The following is a 23,861-nucleotide window of genomic DNA, read 5'->3' as shown; positions in this document are numbered from 1 at the left end:
AGGAGAACCTACTTCCTTTGCTCTAGATGCCTGTATCCTCCTATGGCTGTTCTCTACTTCCCATATTAACTCCCGTGGACTGTTCTCTACTTCCCATATTAACATCCTTTTCATCCCCAGTGAGACGTTACCCTCTTATGACGAACTATCTGACTGGAAAGGTGAGACCAGCTGTGGTCCTGACTGAGCTCCCGTCTGCTTGCTCGGGGAGCGCATTCTTCCTCTGGTGTTTACTGTTCCTCTTTTAGCATAGGATCTGGTGCACCATGGACTTTAAATAAATAGTCCACAAAAGGCTGAATGGAAACTTCTAATAGCCCAATTTCCAGCTTTTCACACTTGAGGTGAACTTTCGGCCGTGGTCACCAGAGCCCCATGTCCAGACCTGGAGTTGGAGATCTCTGTGTAGAGCAGTAGGTTTACAGGGACGCGTCCGGGAGGAAGTAGGACTTGCAGCTATCAGCTGTTTTTGTTTTTTTCACCTGTTTCCCAGCTCTTCTGCTCCATGTCTGCCACCTTCACCCTCAACTTCTTTCGTTCTGGAATTCAGTTTGGAAGTTGGGGTTCCTTCCAGCTCCCTGGGCTGCTGAACTTCGGCGAGTTTAAGGTATGTTTTGTCCTTAACCTCAGAATTTTTTTCTTGTCCCGTGACAATTGCTGTTAAGTAAAGTATCAGAGAGAAGCTGGCAGAGAGGTAGGTGCTCCTGGGCCCCGTAGTCTCCTGCATGCATGTGCTCAGTGTGGGCAGGATTCCAGCACCGCTTCGGCTCTCGTCTCTGTCTTCTCCGCTCCTACCCCTTCCTATTCTCACGGGCACTCTGGTTTTTCTCTCTCTCTCCCCTGCCCTTTCTCTCAGTGCTCTGACTCTGATAAAAAATGTCATCTCTGGACAGCTATGGACTTGGGTTTCTTCATCGCGATGGGGGTCATTGGGGGCCTCCTAGGAGCCACGTTCAACTGTCTGAACAAGAGGCTTGCAAAGTACCGTATGCGAAACGTGCACCCGAAACCTAAGCTCGTCAGGTACCCTCGCAGTTGCCTCCCCCGCCTGCTGCGGCTCCCCGGCCCCGTGTGGACCGGGCCATCTCTCCTGAGGAATAGACCCCACTTCCCACACCAGCTTCCAGGTCATGTCTAAGACTGAGAACATAAACGTGTTTATCAGACAGACCAAGAGACTGTGGCTGAGCTTAACTTATATCAGAGCCACTCAGGCTCCTGGCCTCTCTGGACTTGGCCACAGGGACACATGGCAGAGTCAGTATTGGCCCCGTCAAGGGGCATGCTGTCATGAGACTCTCACCCTGGGACTTAAAGTGGGAGGCCTTTCATTTCTCAGAGAGAGATGATGTGGCTGCAGCAGACTCGCCACTAGCCACCTGTACAGATTTGTACATAGAGATTGCTGGAACACAGCAAGCCGCTGATACATTCTGCACGTGTGCTGACTGCCCAGGGGCAGCTGTGCGTGCTCTGGGGGCAGGGAGGGTTCGGGGTAGGCAGTTTCAAGTTCCCAAGACCAGGTAGCTTTTTATCCATGCTAACAGCCGTGTTTTGCCTCCTAGAGTCTTGGAGAGCCTCTTGGTGTCCCTGGTGACCACCGTGGTGGTGTTTGTGGCCTCCATGGTGTTGGGAGAATGCCGCCAGGTGACTTCTGCGGCTCAAGTTGGGAATGACTCCATCCCGCTCCAGGTAACCCCTGTGCACCTGCTGCCTTTGTCCTGCGTCCACAAAGAATGTATGACGTGCCTCTGTTTAGAGCCAGTAGATGTGTTGGTTTACTGTTCCACACCTGAGTCAGATTGCCGGGTGGGGGATGGGGGTGGGGCTGGAGTTTGTAGCTGTCATTTTACCTAAGAGAGGATGTTCACCAAACTGGCTCTTTTTCACTTCTGTCAATAGTCTTGGTCATCATAAAGAGGACTCCTCTCTATCCCCCAAGCCCCACTCTGTTGAACAAGACTGATTGGAAACAGATGCTAAGGACACTGACTGCTTCTCCTCTGAGTAGTCCACTCTTCTAACCCCCACCCCTGGAAGGTGCCCTACAGCCCACCCATTGGGGAGGGGGAGAGGCACACTTAAGAAAGGAGAAAGGAATACCTCCCTCAGGGTGCACAGTGGTCCTGGCTCTTCGTGCATCTTCCAGTTTGAATGGGTTTAGGTCATTTCTCGGCACACTTCCTCTTTGCATTTTTCTCTTTCCTTTCTTAGGAGTGAGTGATATTTTCTACAACCTTTCCCCCAAAAGAGCAGGTCAGTGAGGCAGGCATTGGAACTTAGCTTACAGTGTGTGTTGGGTCTGAGAATGGACCCTAGGGTGGAGGCTGAAGGCTCTCTCAATACGTATCTTAATGGCCCCTGGGGAGCTACTTGAGTTCATCGAAGCCCCTTTGGGCTTTTGTCTTCAATGGCTGCATCTTCTGCATCTTCGGTATCCCCAGGAACACTGAATGGCTACAATGTACTCAATCAGAGGTCAGCAAATTGTGGTCCATGGACCACATCTAGCCCCTGGCAACTGCTTGTTACTGTGTAGCCCCCGAGCTAAAAGTGGTTTTTACAGTTCTAAGAGTTGGGAAAAGAAAGCCAGAAGAACGTGCACTAGAGACTGTATGTGGCTTGCAAAGCCTAAAATATTTACTCTCTGGAAAAGAGAATTTTTCACAGGAAAAATCTGTTGATCCCTGTTACTGGTTATTCCCCAAGGTCACCTCCTTACCAGGCCAGTACTTTCCAAAGTGTGTTCTAAGGAGCATTTATACACATGATTCAAGAGCAAACAAACGGAAACAGATTCTATGGTCAGATGAGATAACCAGGGCTAAGTAGGTTTCTTGAACACAGGACTTCTCAGGGCCTTTAAAGTTCCAGAAAGTGTTAGGAATGTTCGGTGTGTTTTTTGTGTGCCAGGTGTTCCACTAAGCACTGTATGTACGTGACCTCACTTAGTTTTTACCACGGCCACTCTGGCTAGTATTGTCCCCACTTGACAGATGAGAAAACTGAGGCAAACTGAAGTCTTGCCCAAGACTACTCAGCTAGTAATAGATAGCTTGAGATCTAGGTGTTATTCCCATGTTATAGATGAGGAAACGGAAGCTTCATGAAATGGAGTACCTTTCCCGAGGTCACAAGAGGGTGACAGGGTGCGAGTCAGGTCTGTCTGATCATGGAGCCTGTTCCCTGCTCGTCGCAGATACTCTGATTTCCGGCAAGTGCAGTGATGCTTCTCTATTCACCTGACCACAGGTTTCTTTCCAGAGCGCCTGCAGCACTGGGTTCCTCCAGACCTAAGTTGGGGAAACATTGCGTTGTTGATTATTAAACTGTTTCCTCAGCTTGTCCACCCTCAACAGCTGTGCACACACATCCCGGTTGCCCGCTCCTCCCTGCCAGGTTCTGCCCATAGGGGGCGCTCCCCTGTTTCCTGAAGCAGCCTTCATCTGGCTGTGTTGCCCAGCCAGGCCCACCTCAGGATTATACTAACCCATGGCCTGCTATCGTTACAATGTCCACGTAAGGGCATCTTTACATGTCACTGGTGGAATGGAATCAGAAACAATCCATCTCCTCAGTTAGCTTTGCAGTAACACCCATTAGCTGTTTGCCCAGGGACAGGTATGAGGTTCACCCTCTGTGCTACTGAACACCAGCAACCAGAAGACAAACACCCCTCTGATGAGATAGCAGTGCCAGGCTCTCATCTGCTCACACAAGATGATGGGGGTAAGAGGGCTGGGATGTGAAGAAATCCCGTCTTTTCCCAATTTGGGTTTTATTCAGCCAGGTGAGGGGTGGGCAACCAGGAGCAAGGTGTCTGCATTAGGCCTCATATACACAGGTTTCTTCTGCAGCAAACTCAGGGCAGAGGCTTTTTCCACTTGGAACAAAGCTGGTCTTAGGTCAGGCAGTGCCCTGAACTCTCCTCTACAGACACCTGACCACTCTGGGCCTCTTGTCAGGCCTCTACCTCGTCCTCCATGGTCCGTGGGCCCCGAGGGCCAGACCTCCCCCAATGCCCCTGACAGAAGTAGCACTGAACCAGACCCACAGTGAATCATGATTGTAGTTATATTTTTGTTGCATATGTGCATGAATAAGGGTCCTCATCCTGATTCTTTCTCAAAATTTGAGGAATACAGTATCACAGTTGGCTGCTCTTGATCTCAATCTATTTTTGCTTCCTGTTTTATTATGAGTAAAGCTTGCATGCCAGGTTTGCTGCAACCTCGCTGGAGACATCCCACTTGAAATATCAAGTGCCCTGGTCAGGGACCTGTGTTTGACTTTTTGATTCTTGCTTCTCAGGTCACATCAGAAGATGTGAATTCAAGTATCAAGACCTTTTTTTGTCCCAACGAGACCTACAATGACATGGCCACCCTCTTCTTCAATCCCCAGGAGTCTGCCATCCTTCAGCTTTTCCACCAGGATAGTGAGTCTCAGGGGCTGGACTTTGGGGCAGGAACAAATGGTTGTTCACCTGCCCCTTCTGTTTACCCTCAGACACAACTGGGCTTACCCCTAATTTTGAGCAAGAATGGGGCTTTTCGTTGGTGACATCACCCCAGACAAAGATAGGGTTTCTGCCTGCAGCACTGGAGGTGAACTGGACAGGAAGCAGTAGGACCTGGTGGGAGCCGGGTAGTCTGGGAGGCCTTGGTAAGCATCTCAGTGGGACTCAGGTCAGTCTGCTCTTGCTTCGCAGGTACGTTTAGCCCCGTCACTTTGGCCTTGTTCTTCATCCTGTATTTCTCACTTGCATGTTGGACTTATGGCACCTCTGTTCCGAGTGGCCTTTTCGTGCCTTCTCTGCTGTGTGGAGCTGCTTTTGGACGTTTAGTTGCCAATGTCCTCAAAAGGTACTCTGTGTGTGCGTGTGTGTGTGTGTGTGTTTGCATATAATCACATGTGTGGGAATTATAGCTTCCCAGCCAACCCCACAAGCTTCCCTGGAGGCTCAGCAGTAAAGAATCCACCTGCAATGCAGGAGACCTGGGTTTGATCCCTGGGTTGGGAAGAGCCCCTGGAGAAGGAAATGGCAACCCACTCCAGTATTCTTGCCTGGGAAATCCCATGGACAGAGGCGCCTGGCGGGCCATAGTCTGTAGGGTCGCAATAGTCTGACACATCCTAGCAACTAAACTACCCTCACCCCGCCACACACTGTATGATTCTGAGCCATGTTCTTGGTCTCTTTCTTCACCAGCTACATTGGATTGGGCCATATCTACTCTGGGACCTTTGCCCTGATTGGTGCTGCGGCTTTCTTGGGTGGGGTTGTCCGCATGACCATCAGTCTCACGGTCATCCTGATTGAGTCTACCAACGAGATCACTTACGGCCTTCCCATTATGATCACCCTGATGGTGAGCACACCGCTTCTAGGCCTCGTTTAGATTCAGGGCCCAGTTCCCACCACAGCAGCCTGTTTTCAAGCCTTTCCTTTATATTTCAGGTGGCCAAATGGACAGGGGACTTTTTCAATAAAGGCATTTATGACATCCACGTGGGCCTGCGAGGCGTGCCGCTGCTAGAATGGGAGACAGAGGTGGAAATGGACAAGTAAGGCCAGGATTTCTTTGTGTCCTAGTTGCAGAATTTATGAAGTCTAGGGCCCAGGAACCTTTGTATTAGGGGGTGGTAGTACAGATTCTTGGGTTGGAAGAAGGTAAGTAACAGTAGCAAGCACGTCTGTCCCCAGGTGTTTTCAGGAGAGTGGAGTGGCCTCATGGGCTGGAGGCTGGGGCGGGCAGGGCCACTTCATGGACTATTCGGCTGCTGTGGCATTCTAGTGAGACAGGAAGTGTTATGATTGAATGTTTAAGCATCCGATCCTTGTGAGTGAGAGCAGGCTGCCTCGTGTGCCCAGTGAAGAGTTGCCTTATCAGCGGTGACTCCTCTGGGCATAAGCACCAGCTTATCCATCAGGCCTCTCATGTCTGGAATCACGTGAGGTGCTTAAAGTCTGTCCCGTCGGAGTCAGCCAACTTCCAGAAAGGACCAGCCAGTCAATATTTCCAACATTGCAGGCCATGCGGTCTCTATCAGAATTATCCAGCTCTACCATTTTAGTGCAGAAGCACCCGTGGACAACATGTAAATGAGCAAGTGCGACCAGATTGGACCTGTGGGTGAGAGTTGGCATCCCTGGTCTAAAGGGACACCCAAAGACTTTCATTTTAATTCCCATGTCATTAGCAGTTCAGTGGTCCGTGGGATGCTGAGGAGGGATGGCTGAAACCCTGGGCAAGCGGATGGGGTTCATGGTGAGAGGGCGTTCGTACTGAGATGAGGGTCTTGGCCCACTCAGCTGACAAGGCAGGGAAGAGCATATTCCAGGCATATGAAGCATCATATAGCATACAGCGCATAAAAAGGATAGGAGTACCAAGGAACACGTGTGTTCAAGGATTGGCTGGAGGTGGTTCAGAAGAGGGACCCTGGTGGTCCAGGCAGTACGGAGAGGAGGCACAGCCATGTCACCGCTGCTCCCGGTGCCACGGGCTCCGTCGTGAGGCTGGAGCACTTCCCTCCCTCCCCCAGACTGCGAGCCAGTGACATCATGGAGCCCAACCTGACCTACGTCTACCCACACACCCGCATCCAGTCCCTGGTCAGCATCCTCCGCACCACCGTCCACCACGCCTTCCCGGTGGTCACGGAGAACCGGGGCAACGAGAGGGAGTTCATGAAGGGCAACCAGCTCATCAGTAACAACATCAAGTTCAAGGTAAAGAAAGTGACCCCAGAGGAGGGGTGGATCGTGGAAAAGTGGTTCCCTGCTGCTCACACTGACCCCATTGCTTGTCGCACCCTGTAGACGGGCTGGCCCTGGTTGGCTCTTGTGAAAGTCAGCATCCTTGTCATTGTGCATGACAGTGAGTAAGGACTGGACAGTGAGTAAGGACTTCGTTAGGCCATCAGGATGTGTGTTCATTCTCACTCCAGCAAGCATGCGGATAAGTGGTGGTTTTAATCAGCCCACCAGGGTCCTAAGTCCATGGGATTTTCCAGGCAAGAATGCTGGAGTAGGTAGCCATTCCCTTCTCCAGGGGATCTTCCTGACAGAGGGATCGGACCCAGCTCTCCCGCACTGCAGGCAGATTCTTTACTGTCTGAGCCACCAGGGAAGCCCGGTTTTAATCACCAGTGGTTAGCGTTCAGTGCAGGTTGTCCCAGAGAGGGTTCTGAATAGCCATCAGTGGACTCTGACCTACTTAAGGAAGAAAGATGTCTGTAGGAAGCTGCAGGACAGACAGGGAAGCTGAGGAACTAAGCGCAGTGTACCCTGGGTGAGCAGGTGGCTGGCGGCTCCTCTGTGGGTACCAGGAGGCATCGGCATCAAAGGAGAGTCCCGCTGCCTCACTTGGGCCGCGTGCCCACCCTTAGCTTTGGAGGCTGGGGGCACATCAGGTGACAGGCCTGCAGAGATACAACGTGGGAGCACTGCCTTGCTGTCCCCATATCAGAGGAGTCAGGGCGTGGGGCCAGCAGGAAACTTGGGCTCCGAGAGGCCCCTTGAGTCACAAGTCTCTGAGCCACCATGCAGGTTTCTTGCCGTTCTGGCGTGGGCCTGTGCCTTTTGACCCTCAGGGTTACTCACCTCCTCCCCTGGGTGGACACTGGCCTGCCCTCCAGCAGTCGTCTGTCATCACTGCCCCTTCCCATCCTCAGAAGTCCAGCATCCTCACCCGCGCCGGCGAGCAGCGCCGGCGAAGCCAGTCCATGAAGTCCTACCCGTCCAGCGAGCTGCGCAACATGTGCGACGAGCACGTGACCTCCGAGGAGCCGGGCGAGAAGGAGGACCTCCTGCAGCAGATGCTGGAGCGGAGGTGAGGGGGTCCCTCACCCGGGGCCGTCCCTGGGAGTGCAGGCGGGGCTCGGGGCCATGGACGGGACACGGTCCTGCTGAGGGTGTCCTAGGCAGCGTCTGGTTTTTGTGTAACAGATACACCCCCTACCCCAACCTATACCCTGACCAGTCCCCGAGCGAAGACTGGACCATGGAGGAACGCTTCCGGCCGCTGACCTTCCACGGACTGATCCTGCGCTCTCAGCTCGTCACCCTGCTCGTCCGAGGAGTCTGTTACTCTGAAAGCCAGTCGGTGAGTCTGCCTTCTTGTCCACACGGGGCCTCTGGAAAGCAGAAGGGCACTCGGAACACCGTCCCCACATCCCCTGATGCTGAGCAGGGCTCAGAGCCCCTCCAGGGCCTCGCCCCTTAGTCTCTGCACCTCTTGCTAAGGGTCCTTCTGGCCAGAGGCTTTTAATATAATCTCTGCACTTTAATTTCTGCCATATATGCACTTTGTTACATGTGATATCCAAGGAAATACTTTTGTTCTCGTTCATTCCCCGGTAGTCTTTTTTTCTCTTTGATTTTTGTGTGTTCAGAGTGGTCTGTATAGTGACCTGCGACACACTTCACCCCCTTCAGATGGAGCCTGAAAAAAGAAGACTGAAAAACTCACCCAGAGACCTAGTTCCCAAACTAATTTTCCTCTGGGTCTTGCCCGTGGGCAGCCAGCCTGAGGTCACCCGTGGCCTGACTAGCCCACAGAAGAGCAGCTCACATGGGCAGGACAGGAATACCCATGGGTGGAGTGGCTCGGGCTTGGGGATATGGCCTATGGGAGGCCCAACCCCACTGGAATGGCCCAAAGGACGAGAGTTGGAGGAATGAAGCAGGCCAGACTATACAGGGCCTTGCCTGCAGACAGAAACCACCAGTGCTGGCCTGGGGAAGCCTTGAGGGTCAGCAGTGGACAGCAAAGACTGTGGGCCGGGGGGAGTGAAGGGGAGGAGGGTTGGGGAGGAGTAGTGACCAGCCTGAGAGCTGATGGTGGTGGCCCCGGTGCCCTCTGACGGTCAGCTGGGGACAATCCAGGATACTCAGGATGCAAGAATAGTGGCAAGGTTCCCTTGTGACTTTTCTGGGCTGACTTTCCTGGGGCTGCCATTTCCAGTCGCCACAAACTGGGCAAAATCCCTGACTCAACCTACTTCAGACGCTTCCAACAACAGCAGTGTGTCCTTGCTCAGTTTTCAAGGCCCTGGGACAGAATGCCCAGTCGGCCGGGCTGTGCTTCCTCTGAAGGCTCCAGGAGAGGATTCTTGCCACCCTCATTTGTGGTGGGTGCCCTCGGCCTGCCCTGGCTGGAGGCACATCACTCGTGTCTGCCTCCTTGTTATCTGCCCCTCTGTCTGTGTTCTCTCCTCTTTCAGTAGGACACCAGTCCCTGGGTTTGGGGCCCACCCTCCTCCATGTGACCTCATCTTACCTTGACTACATCCACAAAGCCCTTGTTTCCAAGAAGGCCACATTCACAGGTTTTAGGCATTAGAATGCAGACAAATCTTTTAGGGGACCCAAGTCACCCCAGCTACAGCTACTGTTAGCACTTTTCTCTTTGAAACTCTAGAATAGTTCACATCTGTTCTACAGATGAAAGGGACATTCAGAGAAGTTAGGAGACCAGCCCAGGGGACACAACTAGGGAATTGGCTGAGAAATGGCTTTGGAGCAGGAGGTCTCAATCCAGAGCTCCTGTCCTGGCCCTGTGCTGCCTGCCCGGCTCTCAGACATTGAGGGAGGGTCCCCTAAACATGGCCCCGCCAGTGACCACATCCGGTGCAAGAACAGTGTCTGGGTTGGGATTGCAGAGCGCCAACCAGCCACGCCTCTCCTACGCTGAGATGGCCGAGGATTACCCGAGGTACCCCGACATCCACGACCTGGACCTGACCCTGCTGAACCCGCGCATGATTGTGGTGAGCAGGGCTTCCCTGGGGCTGGGGCTGGGTGAGGAGGCTGAGAGCCCATCCTGCATGGCCCGCTCCTCCTCTGTGCAGCCACCGTCACATCCTGGGCAGGCAGGACTGGCCTCGGGTCACCGTGTTCTCTCCTCTGCAGGACGTCACCCCATACATGAACCCTGCACCCTTCACTGTTTCACCCAACACCCACGTCTCCCAAGTGTTCAACCTGTTCAGGACGATGGGCCTGCGACATCTGCCAGTGGTAAACGCAGTGGGCGAGGTGAGTCAGAACCTGGGAGACTGTGTCTTCTGGAGAGGAGCCTGTAAGCTCAGTGCTGTAGGAGGAGCAGCAGAACCCCACAGGGGGTCCCCTCAAACTCAACCTGCTCTGCGCTCCCCCAGCAGGAGTGAGGTGCAGAGGGGTGGGCGGGAGAGAAGCAGCTTTGGAAACCTTCCCCTTTTGCCTCCTGGTTGTTTCCTACATGCCGTCTCCTGTGTGGCTGGCAGGTGGAGCCAGTGTTGCACTGGTCTTCCTTTCTGTGGGACAGGAAAGCTTAGGCCTGGAGCTTCCCTGGGGGCTCAGTGGTAAAGGATCCCTCTGCCAATGCAGGCAACGCGAGTTCAATCCCTGAGTCGGGCGTATCCCCTGGAGAAGGAAATGGCAACCCACTCCAGTATTCTTGCCTGGAGAATTCCATGGACAGAGGAGCCTGGCAGGCTACAGTCCATGGACTCACAAAAGAGTCGGACGCAGCTTAGCAACTAAACAACAAACCTCTCTGTATCCTAAAATCTTCCTCTTCTCATTGGACTTCATGGTGCTGCCTTAAGGGAAGGGGGTCGGTTCCCTACCTGTTACGGGAATTTGTAACACTAAATGAGAAAATTTTAGGTAAACTACTCAAGAAAGTATTAAAAAGTAAACTACATAGTTATTACAGATTTTTCCATTTTTTTATTCTTAGAACTCCATTTTTTTCTTACTACAGCAACATTGGTATTTGATTGTAGAAAAGTGTGAACCTATAGATAAACAAACAAAAAAAAGAGATGGCAAGCCCTTATCTCTGTAGAGGCAGCCATGTTAACTTTTTTAAGTATCTCTTGTTTTTTCCTCTGCATCTAGGAATGAGAGACTTTATTCAGGTTTCACTGAAAATGTTACCACTGCCTGTACTGTGTAATATCTTAATTTTTCAATGAATCTATGGGAAATGACTTTCCATGGCAAAAAGTATTTATTTAGGACATTTTAACGGCTCAAGAGCATTCTGTTGCATGGCTGCCTGGTCACTCACTCAGTTCTCTGTGGTGGGATGTTTAATTAAATTTCACTGTGAACGTGAAAACGTGAGTGTGTTATTCACTTAGCCATGTCCGACTCTGTGACCCCATGGACTGTAGCCTGCCAGGCTCCTCTGTCCATGGGATTTCCCAGGCAAGAATACTGGAGTGGGTTGCCATTTCCTTCTCCAGGGGATCTTCCTGACGCAGGTCTCCTGCCCTGTCTCCAGCCTTTCAAGCAGATTTTTTTTTTTCACAGTCACTGTAATGTCACCTTTCTGAGCCTTTCAGTCAGTGCCCCCTAGGTGCCTTGCAGGAAATGACACCTCTCCAAAGTGAGGCCCACCCAGCAGAACCCCGATAGCACGCATGCACTTACTTACATGTGTTTAGTGGCTGGAGGTGGAATCGTGTTCCTTGGAACACAGCTGCGCTGACAGTTCTGGGGCACCCACCCCAGTGAGATGTGAGTCACCACAGTGACTGTGGGAACCCCCTGGTTTTCTGGACTCTCCTGCTCTGCTGAGCTTCTGTCGCTGGATTGGGGAGGAGGGTGAGTTCCCTACACAAAGCAGTTCTCTGGACATCAGCTGTGTGTCCTCAACTCAGTTCAGTCCTGACACTGTCTGCCTGGGGATGGCGTCATGCCCCTCAGGTTAAGAGCTCAGCCCCACAAGACTGTTCACCCTACCCCCTCCTCCACCTCAGTTCTCCGTCAAAAGTCTAGGTTGTCACCTGTGCTCCTAACTGACTGGCTATAAAGAGGAGGTTCCCATGACCCCCTGCTCACAGAATTCAGAGAAACAGTTACTCATATTCTTTCATTAATTTCCTTATTCATTCAGTCATTTATTTATTCATTCATCCATTCATTCATTATTTATTTATTTATTGGCTGTGCTGGGTCTTTGTTGCTGCACAGGCTTTCTGTTTGTGGTTAGCGGGAGGCTACTCTCTAGTTGTGGGGCGTGGGTTTCTCATTACAGTGGCTTCTCTTGTGCAGAATACGGGCTCTAGGCAGGTGGGATTCAGTGGTTGCGGCTTCTGGGATCTAGAGCACATGTTCAGTGCTTGTGGTTCACGGGCTTAGCTGATCCATGTCATGTGGGATCTTCCCAGACCAAGGATTGAGCCCATGTCTCCTGCACTGGCAGGCAGATTCTTTACCACGGAGCCACCAGGAAAGCCCCACCCCCCAACCCTATCTCATATTCTTTTATAATAGATTGTAGTCTATAACCTGGAATGGGCAGCTGGAAGAGGTACACAGGGCAGGGGATGGGGGATGGGAGGCTGAGCCCTACCTCCTCTCTGGCAGGCTGGGCACCCTGCTATCACCTCACAGGTTCACCAGCCTGGACACTCTCCAGACCCTGTGGTTCAGGTTTAATAGAGGCTTCATGACACAGGTGTGGTTGATTACATCTTTGGCCATTGGCAACGGATTCAACATTTCCCACCACCCCCTACCCCTGCCCCACCGGGGAGGTAGGGCTGACAGCTCCAATCCTCTAGTCATACACTTGGTTCCCTGGAAAACCAACCTCCATCCTTAAAGGCTTCCCAGAAGTGACATCATTAGCATAAACTCAGATGTGGTTGAAAGGGGCTTGTTACGAATAACAAGACACCCTTATTATTCACCACTTAGGAAGTGCTGAGAGTTTTAAGAGCTTTGTGCCAGAAACTAGGGTGGTGACCAAATATATTTTTCTTACTATAAATCCAGTATCACAGTGACTCAGGTAGTTCTGAATGGTGGTGCCGGCTGGATGTGGTGGCTGTGAAGCTACAGACCGTGAGCTCTGCTTAAGAAGACATTCGTGTCCAGATTCCAGCTGGCCCAAGCTCAAATCTCTGTGGCTGAATTTGTCCCATTGGCCTCCAGCTTGCGATCCCGAGCTTTCTCTATATCTCGTTTCCATCTAGAAATGAGGTGCCCTTTAGAACGAGCATCCTGATCGTGTTGTCGAGTCTGTCCTGGTCCTTCCGGGACCTGATTCTGGCCCTGCCGCCTGAGACAGGCTGGGCAAGCTCTGTTCACTCCTGTCAGTCAGTTCTCGTCCCAGTGGGTTTCACTCTGCAGGTGACTTGGGTCTTTTCTTCCTGGCCCTAGATCGTGGGGGTCATCACACGACACAACCTGACGCATGAGTTTCTGCAGGCCCGGCTGCGGCAGCACTACCAGACCCTCTGACGGCCGGGCTCCGCCTCGTCGCCGCATGCCGGCTGTCCTCGCCGGAAGCCGCCTTGGGGGGCAGCAGCTCGGGCTCCGCCACCACAGCTGGCTGGACTGTTCCCGGGCACGGAAGATCCCCAGTCACCCACTCGCTTGGAAAGCCTACAGTCATCGAACACTTTGCCGTCAGAGATCTGGGGGTGGTATGGGACCATCAGAACCTGGACTTGTCTGACTGCTCAGCAAGTATCTTCCTGTTTTCTGCTCCCTGCGTTCCTCCATGCAGTGCCGACCCAGGCCCCAGCCCCCCTCCCCGCTAGCACCAGGACCAGAGGGGAGTCAGGCCTCTCCTGCTGAAGTGTGACCCTCAGAGCAGGTGACCAGCCTCCTCTTTGCCACTTTTCTAGGGAGCCCAGCTGTTGCCTTAAAGCATCATGGGAGGGGCTTTGACCAAGGCAAACACTGGGGTGGGGGGAGATATGCCAGTTGCAGAATTCAGCGAATGAGGAATTGGGCCCTGAGAAAACCACCCACGTTTCAGAGAGCACCCCCCCCCCGAACCTCACTGGGACTCAAGTTGACACCTTCACTAGTTCATTTTAAGGGAAGTTCTTCTGGGTGTGAGGTGGGCCCCCTGTGTGAATCTCCCTGGAACCACCAGCTCCAGAAGCACAAAGCGTTCAAATCCTGCTCGTGGTCTCTGAACTTAATGATAAAGCTGACGACAGGGTCAGATTTCCACCTGTCCCAGCTTTGAGCATTTCGGCTTTCTCTAATTTCCCGATTACCCATGGTCTCCTTGTGCCACGTTTTCACCCCGATCCTTCTCTCCATCAAATTACTAAACGTCCCTCAAGTTCTACCTGCCTTTTTGTGGTGAAGCAACCACAGCCCAGAGGACCGTGCATCACCCCTAAAAGCAGGGCTCCCTTAGATAAAACTGCTTCACTTGACCCTGGGGAACAGTGCCGTTATTCATAAGATGGGAGGGAGTGAATCCTGAACCAGGAATGCAGACAGGTCCGTGATGTGACTGAAAGCGAGTGTGACCGCACAGCAGGTGTTCATTCGAGGAAGAGGGTGTCTTCCCTTCATAAGCATCTCGCACCCGCCTGCTGCTGGCCGTCCCCACCCTCCCGAGGGGCTCAGCAGCGGCAACCTCAGGAGGGGTTAGCAGTGGGTAGGGGGAGGTGCTTCCTGCCAGCTCATGCCCCAAGGTTTTAGCGTCAGACATAGGAAGCCTCCCTCTCTGTTTCTGTGACTCAGTCTCCCTCCCAGCTGTTTGATCATCTCTGAACAGGCACCCAAAATGAACATCTGGGTGTCAGGCATTTGCACTCACTTTCCTCTTTGTTCTCTCTACATTCAGCAGCATCTTTTTTTTTAATTGGAAGATAATTGCTTTATAATGTTGTGTTGGTCTTTGCCGTACAACTGCTCAAATCAGTCATAATTATATACATACACATACAGTCCCTTCTCTGGAGCCTCCCTTCCTCCCATCCCATTAGACAACCCCACAGCAGATGTGCTTAAAGACTCAAGATGGCATTTGTTTGCATTTAGTTAGTTGTTCCCATTTTTTTAATCATGGAAGTTGCCAGAGGGCATCAGTGCCAGGCCCCAGCGAGGCTCTTCTCTCCCCTGAGCCTCCCAGCTTTGTCGCCAAGACTGCCGTTCAGCCTGGGGACGAGTACCCGCCCTGCTCTGCCAGCTCTGGTCTTGTGCTCCACGCACTCTAGGGAACAACACCTGCACCCAGGGGCTGTTTCCACATCATCCCCGGTGACTAGGGCCCCTCCGTTCTTGCCGTTTTCTCATCTCTTTGATCAACATGACTTTGACATAAATTTTTTTGACTCCCTTGGGTGCACTTGACTTATGAAACACAGATGAATGTTTTAGTAAATAATTGAGGAACTCACCAGGACCAAAAGAGCAAGCCCTCCTAAGTGTGATGGTGTTCAGCCAGCTGCCACTGTTCTCAGGCAGCATCCGGAACTGGAACCCGCTCCCCTCTTGCTGCTGCTCTCCCCTTCCTGAAATCGGCAGGACTGAGGTCCTCCCACCTTCAGGGGACGGGGTCACACTGCTGGCCCAGAGGCCGCTGTGGGTGAGTGTTGTTGAAATTTATCCCTCCCGCACACCATGTTGTGTTTAAGTCACCTGATATTTTGTTCCCATCCGTGCAGCCCAGAGATAGACGGCAGAATGCAGACACCTCCCTCCCCCTGAACAGATGCATCAGACCCAAACCCAGCCTCTCTGGAATGGCACATCATTTTCTGTCCTCTCCTGGCATCTGCCCTTTCCAGACAAGCCCAAAGACTAGCACTGCTCCACTTGTAACACAGTTAACTGTCAGCCTCATTCCTTTGATTTCTGTTAGTTAGAAACCCTCATTACAACATCTTGCCTGTTTCCAGTAGTCACCTCCCAGGGATGTGACCCCTCAACAGATCCTCAGGGGCCAAGCCTGGGATTGGCTAGAGGTGGTTTCATGTTTCCCTGACCGAGGTGACAGGGGAGGGAGCAAGCACCACCCAACTGAGGGATCTTTGTTCTCTGGGAAGTAACTGCTCATGACCACAGAGGATGAGATGGTTGGATGACATCACCAACTCAGTGGACATGCATCTGAGCAAACTCTGGAAGATAGTGAAGGACAGGGGAGCCTGGTGTGCTGCAGTCCATGGCGGCATAAAGAGTCAAGACACGACTCAGCGACTGAACAATACAAACGGCTACGTTTCATTAACGGTTCCTGGCTGGAATGGACACTTGCTTGCTTGACCCAGCTGACCATATGACATTTCTGATGCAAAGCCACGCACTGACAAGGCCCTCGGGGATGAAAAGGCCTACAGGAAGGCCAGCAGCACCCTGGCGGCCCCACAGTATTGATGTGCAGTGTTACACCACAGCTCATGGACCTTGGTCATCTCATCAATAGCAGCTTCCTTCTTTCCATTTGCACTGTTTGATTATACAGTAACGTTAGCTAATTCTATGGTGTATATAAATTGTATTTCTTTTTAATTTGTAAGGTTCTGTTTTCATTTGAACTCTTGGAACTTGGAGGTTCTCATTGTAACGGTAACCTGTCAGAATAAAACGTCTCCATCCGTCTCCATCATCCTTTTGTCTCCGTAGTGCTCTTTCTTTAGCGTGTTGAGGACTTGTTTTCATTTCATTCCTCCCCCCTCTAACACATACACAATGCAAAGCTGGAGAGGGGTGTATAGCCTCAGGTCTGTAGCTCTCCCAGCAGGACTTGTTCATCCACAGGGAGCCACTTGGCACCTTAAAGTAAGAACCACTTAGTCCTGTGGGTCTCAGCAAAAACCACAGCAGTCACCCTGCTCTGTCCCCGCTTCAGATCAACACTGGTGGGCTTGTTCACAGGTCCTTTCCACCTATAAAATCGCCCGTCCTCACAGGCACTCCCTCACACAGCAGCTGCTAGAGAATCCATTCAGTTCCTGCCAGTGTTTCATTTAAGATACGGCCCTGCGGGCAGTTTCCCCCAATGTCCAACCAGAAGAAATGAACCCAGTGCTGGGCCTAAGGACTTTCAGACCTTGGTGCCAGCCTCCATTGCTGCCACCTCTCAGGGATTTTGGGTCACATTTTGTTTTGTCTGAAATGTGATTTCTTGGTCTCTGGGTGATCTGCTTCGAGTTGCTTTCCCCCAGTGGCAGGGGACTTCCCTGGTGGCTCAGATGGTAAAGAATCTGCCTGCGGTGCAGGAGATCTGGGTTTGATCCCTGGGTTGGGACGATCCCCTGGAAGATGGCATGGAAGCCCCCTCCAGTATTCTTGCCTAGAGAATCCCGTGAACAGAGGCATCTGGCAGGCTACAATCCATGGGGTCGCAGAGTCGGCCAGGACTGAGTGACTAAACACAGTGGCAGAAACAGCCTCAGTCTACTCAGGCCCCTCCATGCATCCTCCCTCACCCATCACCCCTTCACCCATCCCTGCTTCAACCTGTCCCTCCCACAACTCATCACCCCTTCCACCCATTCCCCAGTCTCCTCTAAGTTCCAGGGTCGTCTCATGTATTTGGCACGTTCAGTCAGTCCCATCTGTGAGAACCTGCTGTGTCACTGTGACACTTTGGCAGTGAGCCCAGCTCCCCCTCCTCCCCTGCCAGCAGCCCCTGCTCCCCCAGTGCCAGACCTCAGGAGCCAGACGCTTCTTCCTCTCTCCACCCTCCTGGTCCTTGTTAGTCCTCTGTTGTTAGTTTTCCACCCTTTGCATTCAAAATTCACACAAGGAACATCTTTTTCAGAAGCAGTTACCTTAGAGTTCTTTCCCTACCTCCCTGACTAATCATCAATTCTCTCCTGGCCTCCTCCTCACTCTACACGGAGCATATTACTACTTTACTTCCTCTTTTCTCAGTTTCTGTACAATCTGACCAACTATATGTAGAGTGCCTGCTGTGCCACATGCTGCAGGGCCTGCTGAAGGGACGTTTACCTCCAGGAGCTTGCAGATCAGGGGCGCAGACCCAGTTGCATACCCAGCCATGTTGTGGTGACTAGTAATAGTTATAAAATGCTGCCAGTGAAGAGCTTGATCTATCCTGGGCATGTGGTACCCTGGAAGGCTTCAGGGAAGAAGTAGCATTCTTAATGAGCTTGAGAAATGAGTAAAATGTTTGGGAGATATGGGGAGCTCTGGATAAAGGGCATCTACATGGAACAGCATGAATAAAGGTTCAGGGAAGTGAAGGTGTAGGAATGTTGGAGGAATGTCGTAAAATCCGATACGGGAGTGTGGTGTCAAGGGTAATGAGTGGGGAGATGGCTCAGAGCCCTGCTCCCTAGTGCAGGTAAACCAGGGCAACACCCATTTCAGAAGCAGATACAAAGAAACTACCACTTCAGTGGCTCCCACCTCAGTAAAACATGCAAGTCCAAACAACTTGAACATGAATTTGGGAAAGCCAGTGGCTAATTTTTAAATTTAGTGCCCAAAAGATGCATGAAGTTGAAGTATGTCAGCACAGCAAACATTCCTTTCTTCGTTTTGCTCAGCTTTTAAGCCCAAATATTCTGCCTATTCTTCAAAGAACTGCTGAGGAAGAACGAAAGTGCAATTCACTCAGCTGCCACACTAACTCTCAAAAGGTGTCAGAGAAGATTTAGGGTCCTTATTTCATATATGCCCCTCTCAAAAAAGAATAACCATAACCAAATAATACTAGGTGTACAAAAGTGTCATACTGAGGACAAGCTACCTTAGGTGTAATCAGGAAAAAAGCCCAAATGTTTGTAGTTCTCTTTTCAATACCTACATGCTCTGAATATGAGCAAGTCTGAGTAAAGATAAAGGCCCTTTTGGTCTCCTAGGGCTTTTTCAGAATCAGTGGTGAGGTTGCAGTGTGAGTGAGAGCAAGTAGAGAGCTGCAGTTTGAGCCTCTACCCACTAAACACACACACACATTTGGAGGGAGAAATGACAGGAAGCCGAAGTTGTCCAAATCCACACACCACCAAGGATGAACACGATGTGAACTACGGATGTTGGGTGATTATGATGAGTCAGTGTAGGTTCATCAAAGGTAACAAATGTCACACTCTGGTGGGGATGTTGGTCATGGAAGAGGATGTGAACGCGGGGTGGGCAGGGGTATGTACAGAGTCTCTGCTTTCTGTTAATTTTGCTGTGAACCTAAAACTGCTCCCCAAAACTAGTTAATTCCTTTAAAAAAAAAAAAAAAAGAATAAAAAAGGAACTGAGCATTCTTCTCTCCAACAAAACGTAACATGACAAGGAATATCAGGCTGAACTCCCTTCCGGAAATGAAAGAAATCACACCAACCCGAGCCTACTTCTTCTGTCCATGGTGCTGAAGTTTATTCGTCTTCAAACTGATGTTGGTAACAGGTGATTAAAACTTAACACATGGGTGGGAGAGGTGGAGAAGCCACAATTAAATCACTTTATCTACATTTAGCATAAAATGTGAGAAATGTTGACAGGAAGCTGATGCTTGAATAGAACGCTTGTCACAACTCAACTTGATGGCAACCAGATGCGACAAAGTTGAGTGAGAGACCCCAGGGGATTCTCTTGAAGACTGCCTGGGGCCTGGCCTGCCTTTTCCTCCCTGGCCATTATCTTCGATACTACAAGAGAGCAGAGACATGTTTGGTTTGGTGACCTGACTCCACCAGAAAAGTCAGCTTCATCAGACTTTGCTCCCTTCCCACCAGCCTCCACTCCAGCCTGACGACCCTCTGACGTCTATAAACTGGTAAACAAATTGCCCATTAGGAGCTAGTAAAGTCAGTCCTGCTAAATTTCAATCCTTTGGGATCTGATGATTCTGCAAAGGACACAAACTACCAATCAGCAGAGCACAGGTGACTTGGCCCCATGAACGATTTAAGTCCCCAGTGCTCGTGACAGCAAAGTCTTTTTCTCTTAGCATTTTCTCAGCAAACTGTAGCTGAGGTTGGTATCATTGTCTCAGAGCACATCCCCCTCCCTGCCAAGGTGGGGCAGAAATTTCAAAGGAGTTGCTTCTATGCTGTCCCTTTCCTGCTGAAGGCATCCCCTGGCGGTGCTCTTTCACAAGAGCACCGTGTGGTTTGAACTTCAGCAAAACCACAATTTCCTTCTTCCCCATCCCATTTCCATCCTCAGATCCTCTTACCCGGAAGCTGTTGCAGCCCAGTCCACTCTGGGCTCCAATCCTGTCCATCCTGCCCCCGAAGCAGCTGGACCTCCGCAGGCTCCGAGGGGCAGTGAACAGTGCTCTCAGCTTGCTCTTCAGGAGGGCAGATCTATCGGAGGATTCCCAGGGGCCCCGCCCGAGGGCGCCCCCATCTCTCTGGGCTGGGTTGACCTCCCCCATCCAGGGAGGCACCTCTGAAAGGGGGCTGAGAGGGGCCCCAGCTTCTTCGTTCTGCTCACTTAGTACTTGGGAGGGCACAGCCTCATCTTCTAAAGGCATCTTGTCCTCCAAATGGTCCAGCAAATTCTTTACAAAAGGAAAAGAGGGAAAGGGAGAAGTCTCACTGCCTGGCACAATGTCACAACCCCCTCACCCCAGACCGTGCCATTTTCCTGGCCCTACCTTGAAATCCATCAGGTCTGCGTTGGACACAGAGCCATACACGGGATTCGCTCCTGTTTGCCCTGGGAGCTGAAACGCCAGGAAGAGGAGGAAGCTCGCGGTGATGGCGGAGGAGCCCATGCTGGCGTTGGTCAAGGAATGGTCAGTCTGGTACTGCTGCCTCCTCTCTGTTCTCTCTGGCCTTCCACTCTTGGCCTTTGCCCGCCTCTGTCTCCCAGCTGCCCTGCACTTCCTCTTTTTATAGCCCCCTGGCTCTCCGGGAGCTCGTCCGGGAGAGGGACGGAACCCTCGGCATTCTGTCACTTGCAGTGATAAAAGCAGCTGAGTGAGGAAGCAGCAGAAGATGCCCTTTTAAAGTTATCAGTCCAGCCTGCTCGTCACAGCCCCTCTGCCTTGAGCAGCCCCGACAACCCCCGGGACCCTCAGCTGCAGGAGCCACATTCTTGTTGATTTGCCTCAAGAGGTTCCCACTTCAAAGGTGTGAGAAGAGCAAAAAAGAGTCCTTGGTTATCTCACAGCGATGCCTCGGGTTTCTTTCTCCTCGGCAACGGGACTCATGCGGGGAAGCAGAGGGTGACTGTTGGCGGGCGCCCAGCTCCCCTGTTGCTTTGCCGCTCAGCTGTCAGGGCTCCAAATAAGGGCGGGAGGGGAGGATGTGGCAGGCAGCCGGCCGCTCGGCTCAGGACAAATTAGTCCAGATGCTGGAGCTGGCCTCACATCTGACTCATCGGCAGTGGCGAGGGCAGGCCTCTCCCTCTGCAGGGCTGCCCCTACCCCTAACTGTCCCTCTCAGTGTCCAGGTGAAGAGAAAGTTGTTTTCTAGAGTCCTAAGTCAGCCGGAACCAAATGGGACCAATGTCCCAAGAACTCCACTCCCCAGAAGAAACGTAAGACAAGTTTTAGGAACATGATCGTTCCTCTGTAAAGCCCGCCTCCTTCACTGCATGGCTCCTTCCAAGGTGTGGGGGGATCTTGACACTAGAATGCTGCTGGTATTTACATTTAAGGAAGCTTGCTGCTTCTAGAAACTCAGACTCTGTGAAGCTTGTAACGCCTCGCACCTTCCTGGGAACACTCCCAAGGTGAGGTTGGCTGATGGAGGCAGTTGTGATCTATGCAGTTTCCCTTAAGGCCCTTCACGTCCTTCTCTAAGGCCCAGCAAGCAATGAGCCATCAAGCTCTCTGTTTTCCTGGCCCCCCCAAAGAGAAACACCAGGCAGTGAGTCTCTCTATCTGCAATGAATGGCCTCCTTTTGTTGTTGTTGTTGTTGTTGTTCAGTTGTTCAGTTGCTAAGTTGTGTCCAACTCTGTGACCCCAAGGACTGCAGCTTGCCAGATTTTCCTGTTTTCCACCATCTCCTGGAGTTTGCTAGAATTCTTGTCCATTGAGCCAGTGATGCCATCTCACCCATCTCTTCAGCTGCTACCCTCTTCTCCTTTTGCCCTCAATCTTTCCCAGCATCGGGGCCTTTTCCAATGAGTCAGGTCTTCCCATCAGGTGGTTGAAGTATTAGAGCTTCAACTTCAGCATCAGTCTTTCCAATGAATATTCAAGGTTGACTTCCTTTAGAATTCACTGGTTTGATCTCTGCAGTCCAAGGGACTCTGAAGAGTCTTCTCCAGCACCACAGTTCAAAAGCATCAATTCTGGGGAGGGAGGTGGGAGGGAGGTTCAGGATGGGGAACACATGTAAATCCATGGCTGATTCATGTCAATGTATGGCAAAAACCACTACAATATTGTGAAGCAATTAGCCTCCAACTAATAAAAATAAATGGGGGGAGAAAAGCAAAAAAAAAAAAAAAGCATCAATTCTTTGATGCTCAGCCTTCTTTCTGGTCCGACTCTCACATCCATACATGACCACTGGAGAAAATGTACAGCACTGGCCTCCATTTACTAAGTGCCAGACCCAGTACTATACACTCTTCAGTGCAATGTATCCAGAGGGGAAACACTACACTGAAGGGATGAGAACCCTGCATTGTGGCCCCAAGCAGTTAAATTGCATATATCTTTGTGTCTTTGTTTTCCTTATCTGTGAGCCCTGAAAGAGCTGTTACTATATAAATGCATTTTGAAGTGTGAACTGACTCACTAGAAAAGACCCTGATGCTGCAAAAGATTGAGGCAGGAGGAGAAGGGGACAACAGAGGATGAGATGGTTGGATGGCATCAAAGGACTCAAAGGACATGAGTTTGAGCAAGCTCCAGGAGTTGGTGATGGACAGGGAAGTCTAGTGTGCTGCAGTCCGTGGGGTTGCAAAGAGCCAGACATGACTGAGCGACTGAACTGATCTGAAGTGTGAACTGCCATATAACTGCATGATACTCATAATGGTTATCTTTATTGGTTGGTTGGAATGTGCGAGACATGGTGCTGAGAGCTGCATGTGGATTCTTCCCTTTTCATCACCAGCCCCAGGAGGTAGGTATTGTCCCCATTCACAGAGGGACAGAACTGAGCCTGAGAGCATCTGTCACTTGCCCAGTGTCACTCAGCAGGATCAGGACATGAACCCCAGATCTTATGCCAAAGCCTGTGATCTCAACCCCCTTCTCAAATACTGCTGCTTCTTAGCATGAGGTTTCCTTAACAATCCCTTTAGTCTTGGTTCCTGATTAAACACTGCCCTAGTCAAATCCCTTATGACTATACAGTAGTATGAGAAATAGATTTAAGGGACTAGATCTGATAGACAGAGAGCCTGATGAACTATGGATGGAGGTTCATGACACTGTACAGGAGACAGAAATCAAGACCATCCCCAAGAAAAAGAAGTGCAAAAAAGCAAAATGGCTGTCTGAGGAGGCCTTACAAATAGCTGTGAAAAGAAGAGAAGTGAAAAGCAAAGGAGAAAAGGAAAGATATACCCATTTGAATGCAGAGTTCCAAAGAATAGCAAGGAGAGATAAGAAAGCCATCCTCAGAGATCAATGCAAAGAAATAGAGGAAAAGAACAGAATGGGAAAGACTAGAGATCTCTTCAAGAAAATTAGAGATACTAAGGGAACATTTCATGCAAAGATGGGCTCAATAAAGAATAGAAATGGTTTGGACCTCACAGAAGCAGAAGATATTAAGAAGACGTGGCAAGAATACACAGAAGAACTGTACAAAAAAAGATCTTCATGACCCAGATAATTACAATGGTGTGATCACTCACATTCACCTAGAGCCAGACATCCTGGAATGTGAAGTCAAGTGGGCCTTAGGAAGCATCACTATGAACAAAGCTAGTGGAGGTTATGGAATTCCAGTTGAACTATTTCAAATCCTAAAAGATGATGCTGTGAAAGTGCTGGACTCAATATGTCAGCAAATTTGGAAAACTCAGCAGTGGCTACAGGACTGGAAAAGGTCAGTCTTCATTCCAATCCCAAAGAAAGGCAATGCCAAAGAATGCTCAAACTACTGCACAATTTCACTCATCTCACATGCTAATAAGGTAATTCTCAAAATTCTCCAAGCCAGGCTTCAGCAATCAGAAATCTGCTGGATCATCAGAAAAGCAAGAGAGTTCCAGAAAAACATCTAT

The 23,861-nt window shown here is 50.9% G+C and overlaps 2 protein-coding genes across 5 annotated transcripts in view; one reads left to right on the top strand and one right to left on the bottom strand.

Moving 5' to 3' along the window:
• Nucleotides 1-16,364, top strand: part of CLCN6 (chloride voltage-gated channel 6) — a 33,196-nt gene extending 16,832 nt beyond the window's left edge. For 2 of the 4 annotated variants that reach the window (XM_065935747.1, XM_065935745.1), the window contains 13 exons: nucleotides 494-607; nucleotides 857-1,023; nucleotides 1,566-1,692; nucleotides 4,312-4,438; nucleotides 4,712-4,865; nucleotides 5,213-5,372; nucleotides 5,462-5,568; nucleotides 6,550-6,736; nucleotides 7,681-7,838; nucleotides 7,955-8,111; nucleotides 9,670-9,777; nucleotides 9,920-10,045; nucleotides 13,166-16,364. In XM_065935747.1, coding sequence (XP_065791819.1) covers nucleotides 494-607; nucleotides 857-1,023; nucleotides 1,566-1,692; nucleotides 4,312-4,438; nucleotides 4,712-4,865; nucleotides 5,213-5,372; nucleotides 5,462-5,568; nucleotides 6,550-6,736; nucleotides 7,681-7,838; nucleotides 7,955-8,111; nucleotides 9,670-9,777; nucleotides 9,920-10,045; nucleotides 13,166-13,246 — 1,773 coding nt within the window. In that variant the 3' untranslated portion in view covers nucleotides 13,247-16,364. Of the gene's footprint in view, nucleotides 1-493; nucleotides 608-856; nucleotides 1,024-1,565; nucleotides 1,693-4,311; nucleotides 4,439-4,711; nucleotides 4,866-5,212; nucleotides 5,373-5,461; nucleotides 5,569-6,549; nucleotides 6,737-7,680; nucleotides 7,839-7,954; nucleotides 8,112-9,669; nucleotides 9,778-9,919; nucleotides 10,046-13,165 lie in introns of those variants that run through there. The other 2 variants (XM_065935746.1, XR_010663304.1) reach the window with 2 other exon arrangements.
• Nucleotides 16,365-18,295: 1,931 nt separating this feature from the next.
• On the bottom strand, nucleotides 18,296-20,441 carry NPPA (natriuretic peptide A). The gene is made up of 3 exons (XM_065937139.1): nucleotides 20,322-20,441; nucleotides 19,899-20,225; nucleotides 18,296-18,313 (listed from the first exon to the last, which is right to left on the bottom strand). The coding sequence occupies exons 1-3, from the start codon at nucleotides 20,439-20,441 to the stop codon at nucleotides 18,296-18,298; spliced, it is 465 nt and encodes a 154-aa protein (XP_065793211.1).
• Nucleotides 20,442-23,861: the final 3,420 nt, after the last annotated feature.

This window comes from Muntiacus reevesi, chromosome 5 (assembly GCF_963930625.1).
Source record: "Muntiacus reevesi chromosome 5, mMunRee1.1, whole genome shotgun sequence".
NCBI classification, from domain to species: Eukaryota; Metazoa; Chordata; class Mammalia; order Artiodactyla; family Cervidae; genus Muntiacus; species Muntiacus reevesi.
This window is presented reverse-complemented; position numbering and strand designations above follow the sequence as displayed.